Source organism: Nycticebus coucang, chromosome 1, assembly GCF_027406575.1.
Source record: "Nycticebus coucang isolate mNycCou1 chromosome 1, mNycCou1.pri, whole genome shotgun sequence".
NCBI classification, from domain to species: Eukaryota; Metazoa; Chordata; class Mammalia; order Primates; family Lorisidae; genus Nycticebus; species Nycticebus coucang.
In genome coordinates, this window is record NC_069780.1 from 5,151,224 (window position 1) to 5,166,781 (window position 15,558).

The 15,558-nt window shown below is 46.0% G+C and overlaps 1 protein-coding gene across 1 annotated transcript; it reads left to right on the forward strand.

The window, feature by feature from the left end:
• Nucleotides 1–1,475: 1,475 nt before the first annotated feature.
• Nucleotides 1,476–2,225, forward strand: LOC128588099 (40S ribosomal protein S6-like). Its single transcript, XM_053594725.1, has one exon. The coding sequence runs from the start codon at nucleotides 1,479–1,481 to the stop codon at nucleotides 2,223–2,225; it is 747 nt and encodes a 248-aa protein (XP_053450700.1). The 5' UTR covers nucleotides 1,476–1,478.
• The last annotated feature ends 13,333 nt before the right edge of the window (nucleotides 2,226–15,558 follow it).

Sequence of the window (15,558 nt, forward strand, 5' to 3'; positions counted from 1 at the left end):
GGGATGAGATAGTGGAGAAATTTGAAAAATAGAAGCCGTACAGACAGTCTGGTACTTGAAGGAGAAAGGTCTGGAGAAGTGTTGAGTTGGAGAACAGAGACAGTATTTAATGGTTATTCTTGTAATTGTATGAAAGAAAAATAGAGAAGGAAAAAAATCCACTGTCACTCAGTTCTACAGAGAAACATTTCCAGTCGTATATGGATGAGGGGTGAGAACACGGATGTGAAATTAGAAACAAGGGCCAAGGTCAAAGGCATTTCAAAAGAAAAAATGAAAAACAATCCTTTGAGACTGCTAACAGAGTAAGGGGAAGGCAGTGAAAGGCGGGATGAATGTAAATGCCTAAGTGGGTTTGTGAACTGTAGCTTCAACTGGTGAAGGTGGGAAAGAAAAATGGAGTGAGCAAGATGGTAAGTTTGTTTTGTTGCCATTGAGCTTAGGATAATAAGCTATTCTAATAGAAAAGTTTATTGAAATGATAAAGGTCTACAAATGAGAATTCAAATTTGGAGTCATAGGTGACATTTCTAGATAGGTTTTGTAAGGAAAAGGGTAGAACGGTGATTACTTTAACCTTTTGTTTTTCAGAAGAATTTGTACTTCAAATAAAACCCGAACCAAAGCCAAGTTGTTCTTGCTTTTATAAACAGAAAAGGAAGCACTGACTTTGCAGGACTGAAGGTCCTAGAGGCTCTGTCTTCACCAAATCCCACATTGTGCCGTTTTCTGGGGACTAGGAAACAAACAGGGGGGTCAATCATGGGGTGAAGCCGGACGGCCGAGGAGAACTTCTTCACTGGGATCCTGGCCTGAGGAATGCTCAGAGAGCAGGAACTGCCGGGTGCACCCACCAGAGCTGAGAGCAGGGCCCAGGCAGAGTGGGTATGGGCGGCCCGTCCTTCTGTGAGCCCAGGGAGCCGTCAGTCTGAGTCACAGGGCACAGGGATGTCCAACAAGGCCGTGGGTCAGGACCAGGTGGGCAGCTCAGGACCCAGGAGCTCGGCCCTGACCAAAAGACAGAGAGGCAGTGTGGAATCAGGAAACCCAGGTTTAGCCGGTTGGGTAGCGTTGGCCTTGGCAATTAGTCTCCAGGTCACGGGGGCACTCCTGCACTCACGCCAAAAGCATGTTTCAGCATCCATTGTGAAGCAGACTCTCTGCGAGGCCCTAAGATGCCACCAGAAGAAAAGAAAAAGGCACATTCCTGCCTTCCTACTGTGTGTTCTGCGCAAGGAAATTGCTCAGATTCCACCACATTCCCTTCTCTCATCCCTGGCAATTGACGAGCGTTTCCCCCACCAGCGTCTGCCCAGCTTCACACGGTGAACCTGCTTCCCGAGTTCTCAGCCCGAGCTGCCTCGGGTTGTGCTCCAGGCCCCTTCACAGCGAGTGAAGGCAAGGCTTGCTCACGTCAGTAAACCGACAGAAAGTTCTGTGGACTTCATGACATGAAGGCCCCTACTAGGTACTTCAGGATGAAGCTGAATATCTCCTTCCCAGCCACTGGCTGCCAGAAACTCATTGAAGTGGACGATGAACGCAAACTTCGTACTTTCTATGAGAAGCGAATGGCCACAGAAGTTGCTGCTGACGCGCTGGGTGAAGAATGGAAGGGTTATGTGGTCCGAGTCAGGGGTGGAAATGACAAGCAAGGTCTCCCCATGAAGCAGGGTGTCTTGACCCATGGCCGTGTCCGCCTGCTGCTGAGTAAGGGGCATTCCTGTTATAGACCAAGGAGAACTGGAGAAAGGAAGCACAAATCTGTTCGGGGTTGCATTGTGGATGCCAATCTGAGTATTTTCAACTTGGTTATTGTAAAAAAAGGAGACAAGGATATCCCTGGACTGACTGACACTACTGTACCTCGGCGTCTGGGACCTAAAAGAGCTAGCAGAATCCACAAACTTTTCAATCTGTCTAAAGAAGATGATGTTCGCCAATATGTTGTGAGAAAGCCCTTAAACAAAGAAGGTAAGAAACCTAGGACCAGAGCACCCAAGATTCGGCATCTTTTAACTCCATGTGTCTTACAACATAAACGCCGGCACATTGCTCTGAAGAAACAGCGTACTAAGAAAAATAAGGAAGAGGCTGCAGAATATGCTAAACTTTTGGCCAAGAGAATGAAGGCCAAAGAAAAGCGCCAGGAACAGATTGCCAAGAGACGCAGAATGTCCTCTCAGAGAGCATCCACTTCTAAGTCTGAATCCAGTCAAAAATAAGGATTGTTTTTGAGTAACAAATAAATGAGTTCTTATCTCTTAAAAAAAAAAAAAAGGCCCCTACTAATCTTTATTTTCAGACAGTGGAAAGGGCAAACACCAGATTTTAAATGCTTGTCAAAGGAGTTTATAAGACTTCAATGGTTTTACTTGATCATAAAAGTCGGGTTAATCATGGTAAACTTCAAAGAAAAAGTATCTGTAGAACAGAACAGAATTCGGTCTTAATTCTATCATCCAGAATTAGCAAATATTAATATTTGGGAGTATTTATCTCCCTCTATGCAGAGTGTAGTGCTTACGGGAGCAGAAGGTAGAGCGTGGCTGCTGGGCACAGACCCAGGAGAATGGAAAGCACGTGTCCACACCAGAATTACACACGAATGTCCAGGGCGGCATTATTCATAATAGCCAGAGGTGGAAGTGACACAAATGTCTATTAGCAGATGGCTGGACACAGAATACGGTGCACAAGCACACGGTGTGTGCCGAGGGGGAGATGGTGTTTGTTAGAGGAAGGAGAGGAGGCTCACGCGCCCTGCAGCACGGGCGCACCCTGCATGTACCACGCTAAGTGAGAGATAGGTGATTCCGTTTATATGAAATGCCCTGAACAGGAAAATTCATACAAAACTGGAAAAGTGTCTGCCAGTGAGGAGGAGGAAGAAATGGAAAGTGACTGCCAATGGGTATGCTTTTTTTTGAAGATGATGAAAATGTTGTAAAATGAACAAACTGGGATAGTTCTATAGACGCTAAGAATATACAAACTCAACTGATGCATGCACTTTCAAAGGACGAATTTTACGTCATATGAATTATATCTCAATAAAACTTATAAAAATAAAGAACAAAACCTAGCCCCGTCACTTTCTGGCTGTGCAACTTGGGACAAGCCACTCCCTCTCTGAGTGACCTCACCCTCCTCACCTGTACGATGGGGACTGACGGCACTTACCTTAGCAGCGTGCTTGAACACTAAATACACACAACGGGCTTGGGAGAGTGGTTTGCACACCGCGAGAGCCAGGTGCATTTTTGTCTTCTATTGGTAATATCATCAGGCGGAGGACAGGAGTGCCTTTAACTTAGTCGAAGTCATGCGGTAAATAAAACCACATGATTACCTGTCCCTATAACAATGAAAGCTTGTGGATGTTATTTTAAATGACGCCTCCCACTTTCTCAATCCCCCCTCTACTGTTGGATAGTTAGAGTTTCACGTTTGTGACCGTTTCACTTACACTGCAATAAGCACTTTTGGGCACAAAGCTTTGATTTTTTTTTTTATCATCCCCTTAAAATGGATTCTTAGAAGTGGAACTCTCCTTCCATGGGCCAATATCTCAGATGCTGTATAAGGTCTACCAATGTGTTGTTGAAAAGCCAGCTCTGTTAGTTAGTTATTCTATCTTAGGCCACCTGTGTTGGAGACCTCCTGTTTCACTGTACCCTTGCCCTCATGGAATGATCACCCTTTCTAGAATCTTTGCTAATTGGCATCTGACTAGTCTTTTAAGTTACATTCACTAATTGCTAGTAAGGTTGAATATTTTTTCAAGTATTCTTTTTGGAATTTTCTTTTTGGCTGTTTATCCATCAACTTCTTGGCAAAACTAAGAACGTAAAAACACCAATTTTTTTCTTAGATGCCCAGGAATTTGGGGTATACTAAGTACATTACATATATCTTGCTATTTTATAAAATTTAATTTGAATGGAAAATGAAACAAACAACGGGTGTGTATGTAAGTACGGAGCCCTTACCCTGCACTCACAACCCAACCGAGTGTTGAGATGCTTAGGTGATTGCAGATAATTTTTCCTTTTAAAAATCAAGTTCCAATTTCTCCATCACTACTTTTAATTCAAAAAATGGTTCTTCAAAGACTAGAAAACGCCTTGTTGTTAAGACGTTCTGGCAAGAAGTAAATTTGGATATTGTATGTGCTTTCTTTTTAAAAAAAAAAAAAATAAATAAAAGATCTGCCTAAGGAAATGAAACTATTAAGTTTTTAATCTGATACCTCTTTGCCTATACATGGATTTTAAAAATTACCTTTCAGAAGGCTTCTGCCTTCTGCCCAAGATGTTCAGGACAAAATTCAAGAGTGGCACATCACAGCCTGTGCCCTCATTACACTGATCTCCTTCTATTTTATTTCTACAACTCTGTTCCCATCAATTGTCCTAGAATGTGAGGTGAATGCCCTCATGTTGAACCAGTCATCAAAAAAATCTCATCTGGTCCGGCAGCTGCATTCTCAGGAACGTGCGTGTTTAGTGAATGAGGTGCGGGAGACGCAGGCCTCTGTGATGCAGCCGCGCCCTTGGTGTTGAAACACTTGCCGTGTTTTATTTAAGCAAGGAATGTTTGTTTAGCAAATCACTGACTTTACGATCTACAGTATATGGTTCAATGTCATGTAACATTTTCTAAACACAAAGCTGTCTTCAAAGAAGCAGAGGTTCCCGGTTGTTTGCAAAGAAATAGAATTAACTCTTAGCACAAGACAGCACTGAACCGGGGACGGGCTTTGGGAGCAGGGTGTGTTTTCTGTAAATGGCAGCCCTTCTCGTAAAAGCAAAAAGGAGGAGAGTTAGGGATGTTTTGTGGCTGCAATGACAATTCCATCTGCATCTTTTCACAGAAGTTAGAAAAGGTGACTGAACTGAGTTGGAAGTCACTGTAATGTGACTTGTAGTCCTTAGTGTGAAAACCAGGTCTCTCCTAATGCTCAGCATCGAGTGATAATTACACACCCACCTGTTCAGTGACCTGTAAAATGTCACTCCTGCAAACACTGCAGCACATGGCGTGTGGCAAAGACCAGGAGCAGGTGGATAGCAGGGCCCCACTTTCACACATTCGCATTATTGTCTCTGACGCTCTTCCCTCCTCCCTGCCTTCCTCTCTCTCTTCATTCTAAGAAAGCGGTTGTAACAGAGATCAGACAGCGGCTTCTGAGAGGGTAGGGGAGGCTGCTCCTGTAAATTCTGAACTCCTTGGGCTCCAGTGTCCTTGGTGTAACATGGAGGTAACAGCACACAAGGGGGATAGAACACGGGGGGATAGGACACCGGGGGGACAGCACACAGGGGGACATCACATGAGAGGGACAGCACACAGTGGGACAGCACACGGGGGGACAGGACACCAGAGGAACAGGACACCAGGGGAACAGCACATGAGAGGAACAGCATACACTGGGACAGAACGCAGGGGGGACAGGACACAGGAGGAAAGGATGTGAGGGAGACGGGACATGAGGGGGATCTGAGAACAACGAAATGCCCTCAAGAGACTCACTCCAACCAACACTCAATAAAGACAGGTTAAATGCATGCCTTTTGTCATACAATAAAGGGTCTTTCGGGCCAAGGGAATTTCCTATGTAAAATATACCAAGATAGGAAATTTGGGGGGGCATTATTAACGTACCGTTAGTATCCTTCCTTACTCGGCAGGGAGATGGTACAAGATTAGATGCAGTAGGCAGCGCTGAAGGGTTTTGTTTTGCACGTGCAGGAGCTTGGATTGATCCTGGCAGAGATGGGGTGTAAGCAGGGATGCTGTGTGATTGTGTTTCTTGGAGGGGAGTGAGACTGAAGCCAGTATGATCAAGTAAGATAGAGAAAGCTGATGGGAGATTGCGCTGTCGACAGTATCACAGGGGGAGGAGAGTCAGGGATATTTAAGAGAAAAAAACAAATAAGCCTTGCACAAAATAGATGCTCAATAAATTTTGTTTCAAAACAAAAGCATGGACCACCACTACAGCACTGGCCATTAATTTCCCCTCTGACTTTGACACTTTCAGTATCACCTCTTCCTCAAGAGGAGCTGAGAAATGCAAAAAGTTGTCTTTGTTATGGTTGTTTCACCAGCTCAGTTGAAATGGGATGTTTCCTAAGATCCCACCCGTGTGAGTGTCTGCCATGGTTCCTGAGATTCTACCTGGGGTGAGTATCTGCCATGGTTCCTGAGATTCTACCCAGGATGAGTGTCTGCCATGGTTCCTGAGATCCCCCCCAGGGTGAGTGTCTGCCATGGTTCCTGAGATCCCACCCAGGGCGAGTGTCTGCCATGGTTCCTGAGATCCCCCACAGGGTGAGTGTCTGCCATGGTTCCTGAGATCCCACCCGGGGGGAGTGTCTGCCATGGTTCCTGAGATCCCACCCAGGGCGAGTGTCTGCCATGGTTCCTGAGATCCCACCTGGGGGGAGTGTCTGCCATGGTTCCTGAGATCCCACCCAGGGCGAGTGTCTGCCATGGTTCCTGAGATCCCACCTGGGGGGAGTGTCTGCCATGGTTCCTGAGATCCCACCCAGGGTGAGTGTCTGCCATGGTTCCTGAGATCCCACCTGGGGGGAGTGTCTGCCATGGTTCCTGAGATCCCACCCAGGGCGAGTGTCTGCCATGGTTCCTGAGATCCCACCTGGGGGGAGTGTCTGCCATGGTTCCTGAGATCCCACCTGGGGGGAGTGTCTGCCATGGTTCCTGAGATCCCACCTGGGGGGAGTGTCTGCCATGGTTCCTGGTATTCTACCCGGGGCAAGTGTCTGCCATGGTTCCTGAGATACCACCCAGGGTGAGTGTCTGCCATGGTTCCTGAGATACCACCCGGGGTGAGTGTCTGCTGTGGTTCCTGACATCCCACCCAGGGTGTCTGCCATGGTTCCTAAGATCCCACCCAGGGCGAGTATCTGCCATGGTTCCTGAGATCCTACCCGGGGTGAGTGTCTGCCATGGTTCTTGAGATCCCACCTGGGGTGAGTATCTGCCATGGTTCCTAAGATTCTACCTGGAGTGAGTGTCTTCCCTGGTTCCTGAGATCCTACCTGGGAGTGAGTGTCTGCCATGGTTCCTGAGATCCCGCCCAGGGTGAGTGTCTGCCATGGTTCCTGAGATCCCACCTGGGAGTCACTGTTTGCCATGACTCTCGTGCTTCTCCTAGGAAAGTTCCCCACCTTCACTGAGCACACCAGGCCTCTGAGCTGGATACTTGCCTCTGCGGGTTCAGAGATGAAAAATCTCAGACTCAAGGAGATATGGTAACTTGGCCAACGTCACACAGTTAGTATGTGACAGAGCCACAATTCAGTGTCAAATTTTTGCGACTCCAAATGTTATTTTTTTTATTTCAGATTTGTATGAGGGTGCAAATGTTTAGGTTGCATTGTTTTCATTTCTAAGGTAATGTTCAAGTTGCGGTTTAGCCCTTCACGTAGAGGAGAGGGTGCTGAACACCTTCACATTGTGCACACTAGGTGAGATCCTGCCAATCACCCTCCCTCCCTCTCCCCCTCGCTAGACTGTACTTTTCTTTTTCTTTGATGTGGGCGCGTAGTTATTTATATATTGGTTTCATATTAGTATTGAGTACATTGGATATTTTTCCTTTCCATTCTTGAGATACTTTACTAAGAAGACTATGTTTCAACTTCAGGTAAACACAAAAGATGTAAAATCTCCATCTTTTCTTATGCTAAATAGTACTCCAATGGTATACTTATAACACAGTTTGTTAATCCATTCATGGGTTGATGGGCACCTGGATTGCTTTCGTGTCTGGCAATTATGAATTGAGCTGCAATAAACATCCTGGTGGAAATGTCCTTGTCGTAAAATGATTTTTGTTCTTCCGGGTAGTTAACTAGTAATGGGATTGGGAATCAAATGGGAGGTCTACTTTTAGTGCTTTGAGGATTCCCCATACTTCTTTCCATAAAGGTTGTATTAGTTTGCAGTCCCACCAGCAGTGCAAAAGTGATTCTGAATGTTAACATCTTTCCACCCAATCTATTACTTGAAAATAGTCGAAAACTCTGATTCCCAATACTGGCTTGACATTGGAATCATTAGGGGATTTTATTTTTTTTTAAGTAGAGATGTCTGGGCCCCATATCAGATTTACCAAACTGGAAATTCCTGGGGAAGAACAGGGACATCCATGGTTGTTTAAATATCCTTGAGAAATCCTAATGTGTAGGCTGTTTTGAGAAGTTATTTCGTGAGGTAAGAGTAAAGTTTTGTCTACATTGGAAAGTCAAAGGAAATTAAAGGATCCGTGCCCTCGTTCATTGGTTGAGAGGATCATCAACCATACTTCCATCTAATCCTCATATTCATCCTTACAAAAAGACCATACTTTTGTATGCAAAAGTCAGTATTGCAGTCAGTATGTCAGTATTGCAAACAGTGAGCCACCACAGACAGGAAAGAATGAAATCTCTTACCCAGATTAACAAATGAGTAAATGTGGTTACAGTACTCCAGTATTTTCCAACTCAGATCTGAATTGATCGATGGGAAAAGAAGTCAAAGTTTCAATGAGAAGCAAAGAAAAGAAATATTCCTTCCTTGGTCCTTTTCAGCTGATACTACAGTAATTGTATCGTAATTCCTTTATTAATTTTCTCTATATTGCAACTAAAACCCATATATTTATCATCAAGATCTTTCCATTTATCTTCAAGACCTTTGCATCTCTCTACCGAGCTCCATCTGGCTGACTCCCGCTCATCCTTGGCAAGTCAGTATAAAGGCAGCATTACCTGCCATGGTTCCTGAGATCCCACCCAGGGCGAGTGTGGTTTTAGAAGCTTCTCTCTATCCTCCCACAGTGTCCTGTGTCTGCTGCCAGCGCTGGCGTCCACATGACAGTGTAATCGCGGCTTGTGTTTTCTGTCTGTGTCAGGGAAAAGACTGTTTTTATTTCACTTCATGCTCTCAGAATGTAACAGAGCCTAGAACAGCATTCATGCTCAAGACATACCCGTGGATGAATGACGACACGAAAGAAGGAAGAAATGAAAGGAGAAAGGAAGGCTGAAAAGACAAAGAAGGAAGGAAATGAGAAATATCCTTTGGAGGTTACTGACAACACAACTTCTCTCCAGCCTCAATGGCTGAAAGATACAGGGTGGGATGGGGAATAACTAGTTCAATATTAAAGAAGAAATGGGCAAATATACTACCTCAGATCCCTAGGATTGTAATAAGGTTGATATTTCCTCCAAGGCTTTACTGTTGCATGTGAATTATCTTCTATCCCACCTGAATAACCTGCTCACAAATATCTAGGGGTAAGGGAGGGCCACAGCGCCCCCCAGAGGCTGCAGGCAGGCTCTTGGGAAGCCGCCAACATCTCTCTGCTGCTGCAGAGAGCTCAGGGAAATAACTGAGATAAATGGCAGGTTCTGCGTAGAGTGGTAATCTGCAGGCTGACAGCAGAGGATAGGAGAGAAAGCAACGAATGAGAGACTATTTCTTTTTCAAATTACTTATTTGCTTCCGGGGCACTAAATAACTCATAAAATAGAGTCTTAATGATTTGCCACTGAGCAGCAGCACCAAAGCTACTACAGAAACCTGAATAAAATAAAATCAAAGTGTTCCTCATGGGTTTCATGAAACACTTGTAGTATTTCGTCTGAATACTGGAAGCTCAGTAGATGTGCGGGATAAGTTCCTGGGTCTACATCCACAGAAGTATTTGCTTCTCACGGGAGAGGGCTGGGTTTTCTGTTGCTGAACCCTCACTGACCACCTGAGCACCTGGCATGAGGTAGGTGATAAACGAATGTTACTGACAAACGCATGCATATGCCGTATGCTTAAGATGAGCCCAGGCCCCACAGATGAGTCCGCCAGCCCACATGATGGGCAAAGTGCTCAGCTGACTAATGGGCATCCTGCCTCTGGACTGGGACTCTGTATGCTGAGCCTTCTGTTTTCAGCATCCTTGTTTATTATGCTTTCTTAGTAGGAAGTTAAAATAGCAGAGGAATATTAACAATAATTACCCTTGGAAATAAGTGTGAGCCCACGCACAGTTTAATGCCTACTAATAGTTCATGATAAAGACAGGAATCATCAAAAATAAGTAACTCATTAGGTTGAAAGTATAATTGTCAACAGAAACACTATCTCCTCGTCTGCCTGGCCTGAGTCAGCCAGCTTTCATGGCCGGTTTCACTCATCTGATCACCCGCCCGACCTTCACTCCCTTTGGCTCAGCACGTGACCTCAGTGTTTACTTCTCTCACTGCGCTCCCCCAATTCCCCCATATGATTCCCCTGTTTCCTCTTCTCTGTCCCGGAGGATGGTGAACTCCCTCGCCCTGCTGGCCGAGCTGCCCCAGGAGCTCACCCCTCGCAGCCTCCTTCCCCGAGGCTTGTTCCAGCTCTGTTCCTGGCTCTGTGGGCTCATCCCCACCAGCAACCCCATGCTTGTTCCATCCTTAACAGGTCCTCCTTGACCCCTTTTCCTACCCAGTTCTCTGCTCTCTTTCTCAGACTCCCTGGCAGAGAAGCTGATGCAGCAACTCCTCTTCCAGCCCTTCCGTCACTCCCCAGTTCACCGTGTGCTGGCCTTGCACCCAGCATTCTGCAAAACTACAAGGATAACAATCAGCCCACAGCAACAGACTGGGGGCTCCTTCTGTGCCCGGTGTTGCCTTTCTGGATGTCACCCTCCACCTCGCCCTCTGCCCCCTCCTGCCCTTCCCAGTGAGCCTGCAGAAAGGCTGCATCACACAGTCAGGCCATCCCACATGGTACCGCCACTTGTTTATTGAACACTTTTTTGTATATGTACTTGTTCAACTGTATTCCAATTAATTTGTTTATACTTCTGCCTTCTTTTTCAGATTATGAGCTTCTTGCAAACAGAGAAAATTTCTGAATTATCCGTCTCACAAGTACCTGGCTTGGTACTTGTCACATAAAGATGGCCCACAAAATTCTAATAAAGAAAGGAAGAATAAAAGGAGAGAAGGGAAGTCTTCCGTGAATCACAGAAGACGTGATTCACGACGTCTGCATATAGAGTGTAAAGGAACAGAAGTACCACCCTGGATCAGAGGTGGCTGTAGGTTTTAGACATCACGGAACAGAGAGCTGCCTTAAAGATCATTTTTAAAGTGAAGAAAGAAAAGAACAGAAAGTTTAAGTCATTTGTCCAAATCCACACAACTCACTAATGATAAAAACTAGTCTGGAACCCACTGCTTCAAATCTAGTGCTCTTTTGTTATACTACAGATTTATTTCCTCAAAAATTAACTAGTCAATTAACTAAGCGATAAGTGAAAAAAATTGGTTGAGGGATTACTAGGTTTTAAGATGGTTCTAAGGGCTCAAGGAGTAATACAAGCATGGTCTCCGTTCTAACAGAGTAGAGAGATAATAAGCCAGCACAGAGCACAAAATGTTAGTAACTTCTGAGAAGAAAAACACAGCAGTGTGAAAAGACAGCTAGTAAGCAGAGGGAGTGCATTTTTGTTTTTGGAAGAATGGTAATGAAGGGCTTCTCTGAGGAGGTGAGATGGGACTGGAACACAGCACGAAGTTCTGGATGAGCTGAGGAGTGCCCTGCAGCCAGGAGCAGAAAACATGCAAGGACCGAGGCTCTGAGACACAGACCATGGCGTGATCATACGACTTCACCAAAGACAGACGCAGGACCTGAGTCAGTGATTCCAGCAGGTATCAAATCACAGAGAGCCTCGGAGACCACAGTGAAGATCTGGGTGTTCCACCCAGATAGTGCTGGTTTGGGGTTAGGGATTACATTTTAAGATCAATCTAGGTGTTAGAGGAGTAAATTGTAAGAGAGTAAGAGAAGACAAGAGACTCGCTGGGAGACCACAGCAGGAGTCCCACAGCAGGTCAGGGGACAGTCCAGGTGCAGAGCTGGACAGGCTAGGGAGCAGGCAGGTGTGCTGCGTTCTGGAGCAGAGATGGTCGGCTACTCTTACTGGTTGAATGGAGGGTACAGGGGAGAGGGGGAAAGAGGATTTCTAGAGATTTATCCAGAGAAACCAAGTGAACGGTGCTGTGACTCACTGAGACGGGGAAGACGGAAGGAGCACCAGGTTTGGTAGGTGCAGAGGAAATCAGGAATTCTACTGGGGACCTGCACAGGTCTTTTAATCTATAGGTCATTGACATCTTATATCTATTGCTGCTGAGAGGGCTTTTGTTTCCTGAGTATTTTTAAAATTCCTCTCCATGTTGTTGGCCCATTGACCAGATAGATCACAAGCTTGAAAGACAAGAACCTTGCTTCCCAGAGACACTGTCTCAGACAGGCCAGCACCAAGTCCATGTCTGGGAATGAGCTTACGCCTCGGGTGATGTGACTGTCACCCCACCATACAGGACATGCTTTCTGTCCCTCACGGTGACTCGTGGGTGATCTCAGTGGCCCCTGGATGAAGATTTGGGAGTTCATGACTTGAACAGTTGCTCTTAGCTAAGATTTCAGATCAGTTTTAGTCATAAAACAAACTCAGTTTAGAAATTAAAATGTCCAAATCCATGCAATATTCAGATGCCTGAACTTAGCTTTAAATTTCCCAGCTCAGATCTAGCTGCTCTTGTCTTGGTACCAGAGACCAGGTGGGGGAAGGAGCTGTAAGGGAATGAAGAGGCTCGCCCTGGGCTGGAGGCTTCAGACTCTCTGGGTCTGGGAGGCAGAAGAGTGCTCTCTCTCCCACTCACTCTCTCTCTCTTTCTCTCTCACAGTGGAGCTGGCAAATATGTTCTTCAAAAAGCTGTATGGCAGAGTGGTACTCCACAGTACACACACACCACAGTTCATCAGTCCATTCATGTGTTGGTGGGCAGGCACTTGGGTTGTTTCCACATCCTCGCGATTGTGAACTGTGCTGCTGTTACACACTCGCGTGCAGGAGTCCTCTTCCTCAGACAACCGCTTCCCTTTGGGTATACACCGCAGTGGGTCTGCTGGATCAACGGAGTATGAGAGTTCCTTTCTCTCCACAGCCACACCAGCATCTGCTGTCTTGGGACTTTTAATACCAGAGGCTAGGATATCTTTGAGATTTTCTTTGTAAATCTCCACAGAAAGCAGGGGAAGTCAGTCTCACATCCAGTTGGATATCTGATCCTTTCCAGGGCCTGAGTGTGCACGCTGTTACAGGAGCAGCGTCCCGGCAGCAGGTGACGGAGACAGCGCCAGGTTGAGGCTTCAGACCCGGGGTCCCATCAGAGCCAACTTCTTGGGCACCTTCAGTGACTTCCTTCCCTCCTTCCTTTACCCAGTAATTAGCAACTGTCATCAACTGATATTTATTGGTTTCTTAAATCCCCAAAATACATTCCCCAGAGCAAGCTTTTGGTTTAAAATTCTGCATCATTCCCACCTCTCCAGGTCCTCCCGGCCTGTCCTTGCTGTCCCTGTGGTAGCTGGAATGATCCCGCCCTCTGGTGGTGAAGCCCAAGTCCTGCACAGCTGGAGACCACGACCCCGTCCAGATTTGGGACCATTTCTCACCTACGGCGTGGGGTCTGGGCCTCACTCACTCACCGTGGACTTACACTTGAGGATATGAGTGTTCACATTGACTTTATTTAAATTCTACTATGTAAATCAAACATTTTGTCTCAAATTAATGAAATGTTCCAACTCAATCCCAAAGCCATGAGATACATTTGAAATTTTTCTCTTGCTGCTGATACCTTACGACATTAAAATTAAAAGTAAGTCATTCTCCATTTTCATTAAGGAATTTACCTATTTTAATGAAAGTTTTTGAGATCATTAAAAATTAACAGGTAGTTGTAAGAAGTAGTGCTGTTTACCCAGTGTGACACCTTACAGCCAGGGCCCTGAGATGGTGCGGTAGCAAAACAGACATCCCCGTCACCCAAGCAGCTCTGCCCGTCCCTCTTTTAATGTTTTCAGCTCGAAACGCCCTCCCGCCCTCACCCACTCCTGAACCCTGGCAATAGCCCGACTTTTCTACCTTTCTGTAATGTTGTCATTTCAAGAATGTCATTATATAAATTAGAGCATACCGTGTGTGACCTTTGGGGACTGGCTTTTTCCCCATTCAGTGCAGTTCTCTGAGGAATCACCCAGGTTGTCCTGTGCTCCCGTCCTACCTCCTTACTGCTGAGTAGCCGTCCATGGTAGGGGTGGGCTGCCGTGTAACAATTTACCCAATGAAGGGCACGAGGGTTGCTTCCTGTTTGGGACTATTAAAAATACATCTGCTGGGCGGCACCTGTGGCTCAGTGAGTAGGGCGCTGGCCCCATATGCCGAGGGTGGCGGGTTCAAACCCAGCCCCGGCCAAATGGCAACAAAAAATAGCCGGGCGTTGTGGCGGGCGCCTGTAGTCCCAGCTACTCGGGAGGCTGAGGCAAGAGAATCGCGGAAGCCCAGGAGTTAGAGGTTGCTGTGAGCCGTGTGATGCCACGGCACTCTACCCGAGGGTGGTACAGTGAGACTGTCTCTACAAAAAAAAAAAATACATCTGCTATAAACATGCATGTGCAGAGTTCTGCGTGAGCAAGAGTCTTTATTCCCCTGGGGTAAGTACCCAGGAGCACAGTCGCTGGGTTATAGGGTAGGTCCGTATTTAGCTTGGAAGAAACTGCTTAGCTGCTTCCCAGAGTGGCCGCACCGTTGTACGTCCCACCAGCATTGTGTGCGTGGTCGGTCTCCTGCACTCCTGCCTGAATTTGGTGCTGTCACTGTTTATTACTTTAGCCATTCTGATGGGGGTAGTGATGTCACACTGGGGCTTTACTTTACAATTCCTGGGTGGAGAATGGTGTTGAACGACTTTTCACATGGTTATTTGCAGTGTAATACACTGTTTAGTAAACTATTTCTTTATGCCTTTTGTCTATTTACTCTCCACGGAGTTTTTATCCCATCTCTCTTATTTATTTATTCATTCAGTTGTTTATATCAGCTTCAACTCAGTGACATGTAGTATATATTTTGAGTTATATTACAACACTATTTTGTTGTTCTAATTGTCCGTATTTAACCACCGGGAACTCTCGGTTGCCTCCTAGTCCCTTTGATACATCCCCATCACCATATCTTTGTGATTTTCTTTTTGTTTGCTTTAGAACTTTCTTAGTTTCTGGCATTTCAAGATGTACCAGGTTCATCTTGTAAACTTTCTGCCCCAGTCCTATAATCAGGCATTTCTCCAAGAGTCCCTAGTTTTATTCATTGAAAAGAGTATAAAAAGCCAAGGTCTGGGCACTGAGGCTGCTCCCTGCCCCTGTGCAAGTGGCGTCTCCCGGCTCTCAGCTCTGACGTTCAGGTAACACATGTGCTTACTGACCCATGTGCATGTATCTGTAAATACTTCCCTAAGTATCCACCTGTGCATATTAGCCTGAACAAGAGTTCATCCTCCACCTCCAGCGTTATTCCAACTGTGAAAACTGATTTGGGAAACAGTTTTGCTTGGCCCTGCATGTATGTGCCTGATGTCTCCCACACAGTCTGCTCCAGGCAGAGCGGGCAGAGCAGTGACGGCACAGACACAGGGTCTGCCT

Coding starts and splice junctions, on each gene's coding strand:
- LOC128588099 (XM_053594725.1), top strand. CDS start 1,479: ATGAAGCTGAATATCTCCTTCCCAGCCACTGGCTGCCAGAAACTCATT.